The sequence below is a fragment of the Durio zibethinus genome, chromosome 13, assembly GCF_047325235.1.
Source record: "Durio zibethinus cultivar Kanyao isolate XHJ-2024 chromosome 13, ASM4732523v1, whole genome shotgun sequence".
NCBI lineage: Eukaryota > Viridiplantae > Streptophyta > Magnoliopsida > Malvales > Malvaceae > Durio > Durio zibethinus.
The window spans coordinates 7,020,339-7,025,855 of NC_143174.1; the positions used below are offsets into that span (position 1 = coordinate 7,020,339).

The 5,517-nt window shown below is 31.3% G+C and overlaps 1 protein-coding gene across 13 annotated transcripts; it reads left to right on the forward strand.

Annotated features, from left to right (window-relative positions):
• Positions 1-2,204: 2,204 nt before the first annotated feature.
• LOC111302750 (transcription factor bHLH130-like) lies at positions 2,205-5,517 on the forward strand. 13 transcript variants are annotated; one of them, XM_089742823.1, is made up of 9 exons: positions 2,205-2,359; positions 2,460-2,663; positions 2,864-3,501; positions 3,596-3,634; positions 4,094-4,410; positions 4,499-4,672; positions 4,803-4,868; positions 4,947-5,015; positions 5,142-5,517. In XM_089742823.1, the coding sequence occupies exons 3-9, from the start codon at positions 2,892-2,894 to the stop codon at positions 5,193-5,195; spliced, it is 1,329 nt and encodes a 442-aa protein (XP_089598949.1). In that variant the 5' UTR covers positions 2,205-2,359; positions 2,460-2,663; positions 2,864-2,891; the 3' UTR covers positions 5,196-5,517. The 13 variants fall into 13 exon arrangements, with proteins under 13 accessions (XP_089598949.1, XP_089598946.1, XP_089598951.1 ...); XM_089742820.1 differs by having other exon boundaries at positions 2,460-3,501; positions 4,088-4,410; positions 4,788-4,868; XM_089742825.1 differs by lacking the exon at positions 3,596-3,634 and having other exon boundaries at positions 4,088-4,410.

Here is a 5,517-nt window from a genome sequence, read left to right on the forward strand (position 1 = left end):
TATATTGCTAATATTATAAGTTTGATGTTAAGAGATAAAATAATTATAAAAAATAAAAGTTTGATAAAATTTATTTTTTTAATTTATTTTATGGATATTAATTCTTATGTATTTTATTGTTATTTTTGTGATACTAATTTTTAAATTAATTAATATTTTTACCTTTTCAATAAAAATGCTAAATTGTAATTAGACTTACTTATAAATTGAGTTGTTAACAAGATTCATAAATTAAGCTCGATTCGAATCAAGTATTTAATATGATTTTTAAAGCCTAAACTTGAACCGATCAAATTATTATTTTATTAATAAAATATTTTATTTTATTTTTATTTTAAAATATATTTAAAAACTATTAAAATATTAGTATAAATTTTTTTTAATATTTTAATTTCTAATAGTAAAATGGGCCTATTTGGGTTTTTAATGAATGATTCAAACCGAGCCTTGAACAAGACTTTAAAAGTGTAATTCAAATTTGGCTCAGTTCATAAAAATATCTAGTCATGATCCAAATAATTAAATCTGTCATTTTCTATTAATAAGAAATGTGAAATTTATAATATTTTATTAAAAGTTGTATACTAATATTTTTATAACTAAAAAAATTTTGATTTTTGAAGAAATATTTTATGATAATGAAATATTGTAAAATAAATGACAACTACACGATCATATATTTTATGATGATGTATAGTCTAATTGAGTATTTTAAACAAATAATAAATAAATTTGAAAAAAAAAAAGGTATTTTTTATTTTTAAGATACAAACTTTTTTTTTCTATCTTAAAATTGAATCTAAAAAAAATATTTACTAACAAAATTAAAGGTAAAAAAGTAATTTTATTTTTATATAATCATCAAAATTATTAGTATTAAGTAAAAAATTTTATCATACTTTTTTTTGTAATTTTAACATTTAATGATTCAACCATCAATTTGACTAATGAAAAGATCATATTATTACGACCATTAAGGTATAATGATCAACATATTACTTTTTAAAGTTCAAATATTAAAATGATACTTATCTCAAACTTTAAAGATTGTGAAAGTAATTTATCCAATAAATTTTTATCATATCATAATGACAAATAGTAAAAACAAAAATGCGCATTAAGAAGCATTTTTCATAATAGATAGAAAAGTAAAAGAGTGGACTTGAGATTAGATGTAAACTTTAATATGTTGAATTCAATTACTTAAGTGGTCTTAACACTGGAATAGGTTTCCAATCACACACACACATATATATGTATATAGAAAAGGTCGTTTTAATGCTTCAACCATTATGAAAAACAAGAGACATAGATAAAAAGATGTTTAATTCAAAGGAAGCAATGCTTAGGTATAGTTTTTTTTTTTTTTTTTATATATATGTAACTTTATATACTCATATATGAGTTGTAGGTGCATTTCACCTATATATATTTACAATTTTTATAATTATTTAATTATAAAAATATTATGTAAAAATGCATTACTTATAAATTTGAATTTTATATAAAATTTTAATAAATTTCATTCAATTTTAAATTATAATTGATTGTAATATAATGACCGTACATGATATAATTTCAACAAAATGATGTTGAACTTAAGATGGAGGCATCAATCAATTTATTCTTTAATTATTTGATCAAGACCCAAGAAATTAATTTTATGTTTTTCCTATATTAACAATTCTCTTGCCATGACAACAACATTTGTGATTTTTCTCCCTTCGCTAATGAAATGAATTGCAAGTTTAACATTTCTCATGCTTTCACCTTCCATTTTTTCAATGAAAAAAAATTTTCAAGTGTGGTGCAACAAGGATAATTAGGCCATTTTATTTGCGAGATATTCATATTCATAAAAATCCTTGTTTTCTTCTAATGATTGGACAAATCAATGTTGCCCTCTGCTGAGGTTACCTTCCAATGCCAAAAGATTCTACTTCTACCGTCTTTAAATTAAGTCTGTTTTTGTAACAACAAACAAAAAACAATGGCCAGTACAGCAGTACTGTCAAGCGTCAAATCATTAGATTATAATTACAACATACTAAATGTGAGGGTCTACATGTCTGGCCTGTGTTACATCCCCATTGGCTGAGCCTACAAAATGCCTTTCTCTTTTTAATTAACCTTTTTCTTTTTTTTTTTCTAAAATTTTTATTCACTTTCTTTTTTCTTTTTTCACTCATTTGCATCAAAACACTGCCATCAGCCATGAAACACAAATCGAGGAAGAGCTGAAGAGAAAAAAAAAAAAAAAAACAAAAGTAAATAGAAAATGGAGAGGCAGAGAGATTGGCTGGTGAGCCTGGTGATATATATTTGCTATTGTTCTGTTTTTTTGCTGTTATGGTCGAAGGTATTCCTTTCATCGAGTGGCTCACTTTTTTCTCTTATTAATGTTATCTTTTTCTGCTAAGTGCTCTGGTTTCAATGATAGAAAATTGGGTTTCTTTCAGATTTGATTGTAAGGGTCGTTTGTGGTGAAAAACTGTGGTGGCATCTCTTTTTTTTTTTTTTTTTTGCACTCTGTTTTCCTCTGCTTTGGAGCTACTTTGATAGCAGAGCAGTGATAGTACTTGAGTTTCAAGCCTACCAAAGTCTTGGGATTCAACTTTGAGGTACTCAAGATAGATCCGCAAAAAAGTAGCTGATATTTCTGGGTAAACACTTTGTTAGATCACATGAAGCTTTCCATGAAAAATTTTTCCGGAGCTAATTTCTTGGGAAACAAACAGATTCTTTGATTCTGTATTTCTTAGTGGGTCTTTTTAGGCTTTTGATATTCAATCTTCATCTGATTGAAAACCCGACAAAAATACTTATTACTGAATTGGGGTTTTTGAATCCTTTGTGTCTCAAGTACTTTTTGAAGGAGAATTGAAAGGGAAATGGAGTCAGATCTTCAACACCAGCATCACCATCTTCTGGATTATAATCAACCTCAACACCATCAAAGACAGATGAACTCTGGCTTGATGAGGTTCCAATCTGCACCTAGTTCGTATTTTTCAAACATCTTGGACAAAGATTTCTGCCAAGAGTTGCTAAATCGGCCACCAAGTCCAGAAACAGAACGAATTATTGTTCGATTTTTATCGAGTAGTGGGGATGCTGCTGGTGGTGTTGGTGGTAATACGGTGAACATTTCAGACCAGAATCCTTGCGCAATAATGCAGAATTCACCCGTTAGAGAAACGGCTGTAAAAATTGAGCAGCAAACGCAGATTATGACTCCAATAAATAATCAAACAGGGGTTATGCAGCAGCAACAACAGCAGCAAGGGAACTATTCCTCTGCTTCACAGAATTTTTACCAAATCCAACCTCAACAGCATTTGCCCAATCAGCAATCAGGTTCAACTATGGATTACAGAATTCCAAATTCAACGGGGATGGCGCGACCAACACGAGTGAAGATGGGCGGCTGCAATAATTCCAATCTTATTCGACACAGCAGCTCACCTGCAGGGTTATTCGCCAATATAGACATTGAAAATAGTAAGTGATTTTTTCCTATATATACATTCTTGATCAAGTGTTTCCTTTTCTTTGTCAAAGTAATACTTTTCTCTTTTTAACTTTTCAACTTCAGGCCTGGTGGAGACAAAACAGAAAAGATATATGTTTCACGGTAGGAAATACAGGGTTGTTTTTAGAATATTTTGGTTGTCTGTTGCGTTCCAGCGACCACTGAAATTTCATTGGAAAATAAGAAAGAATCAGTGAAAAAGTTTCTTTTAATGAAAAAAGCTCATAATTGTCGCTTTTGTGATTACAAGGATGGAAATTTTAATCAAATATACTCAGTTTGTACGAGAACAATCAAATGAAACAGCTAAGAGTCGAGCAATACTAAAAAAGAACGATATTCAATCATCATTTTCTTTGCTTTTTTTTTTAAAGGATTTGATAAATATGATTATCAAGTTCAACTATTCTGAGTTGACACCATGGATTAGGTTGATTACCTTCTGATCTTGTACCATAATCTTGTTGTCAGTGGTATTTTTTGCCAATAGCCTTCAGAATTTAGAGAGATATTTCTTACATAAAAAGCTGAGAATGACACTGAAGTCTTATAAAGTTGCAGGCTATGGGGTGATGAGAGGAATGGGAGATTACGGAAGTGCTAATAGCAGTAACAGGGAAACAGCATTTCCTCCTGCAAGCAGGCCTCCACCCGGGCTGATGAGTCCAATTGCCGAGATGGGGAACAAAAGCATGAGTCCAAATAGCTCAGAAAATACTGGATTTGGTGACAACCGTCGAAACAATTATTCCTCAGGGTTTCCAGTTACTTCTTGGGACGATCCCGTGATGATTTCTGATAACATGTCAGGCGTAAAAAGACTCGGAGAAGATGATAGATCACTTTCTGGCTTGGACTTTGACGGAGCAGAAACTCTGGTTATACACATTTAATACAATGTGACATTTTCTTATATCTGATAATATTCTGATCTGATGGTCATTTTTTGTTGTCAAACTCTGACAGAACACAGACACCGGAAACCATCCACCGCCGCTTTTGGCTCATCACCTTAGTTTACCAAAGAGCTCACCAGATATGTCTGCCATTGAGAAGTTCTTCAAGTTTCAGGATTCTGTACCTCGTAAGATTCGGGCCAAGAGAGGCTGTGCCACTCACCCTAGAAGCATTGCTGAGAGGGTAATGTTTATCTTTGACCGTCATCTTTTCTTTTGTTTGTGTCATTACATGCAAATTAATGACTTTGTTTGCTGAAAACAGAAGAGCTATGATCTTTAAACCCCCCCTCTTTAAGTTTGTTTCTATTCAGGTGAGAAGAACCAAAATAAGTGAACGCATGAGGAAACTACAAGACCTTGTTCCAAACATGGATAAGGTAAAAAGTCTTGACTTGGGATTGATTCCTGGTATATGAAATTTCTGGAAAACCCATGTTTTCTTTCGCTGTTTGCAGCAAACAAACACTGCCGACATGCTAGATTTGGCTGTTGATTATATCAAAGACCTCCAAAAACAGGTCAAGGTATGTTGCGGGGACCTCTTGAATGAAAATACACCAACCCAAAAATCAATACCTTTTTTTATTGTCTGAAACCTTTTTTTTTTATTCATTCATCTTGTTTCGCTTTCCATGTTTCAATGTGTTCAGTCACTCTCGGATAATCGTGCAAAGTGTTCGTGTGCTAACAGGCAGCAGCAATAAGAGCTGATAAAAATAGGTCTGGTTGTTGTGACTTGATTCTTTTGAGTACAAGAACCGTTAGAATACGCAACAAGCAGATAAGAAAGCTACTTTTGCACACAAAAACAAGAAAAATGTTAGGCATTTATTATTATCTGGGTTTGAACTTTAAAGAGACAAAAAAAAAAGGGCTTCTAAAAGCTAAAGGAAAAACCCAAACCTATTGATATGCTACAATTGAAACGCATCCAGCTGTACAGTAACAAATGATTTTATGTTGTAATGGTTTTTCTTTCTCACATTAATGTCATAAAATGCCGTGCATCTCTGTTTGTCTTTTTTC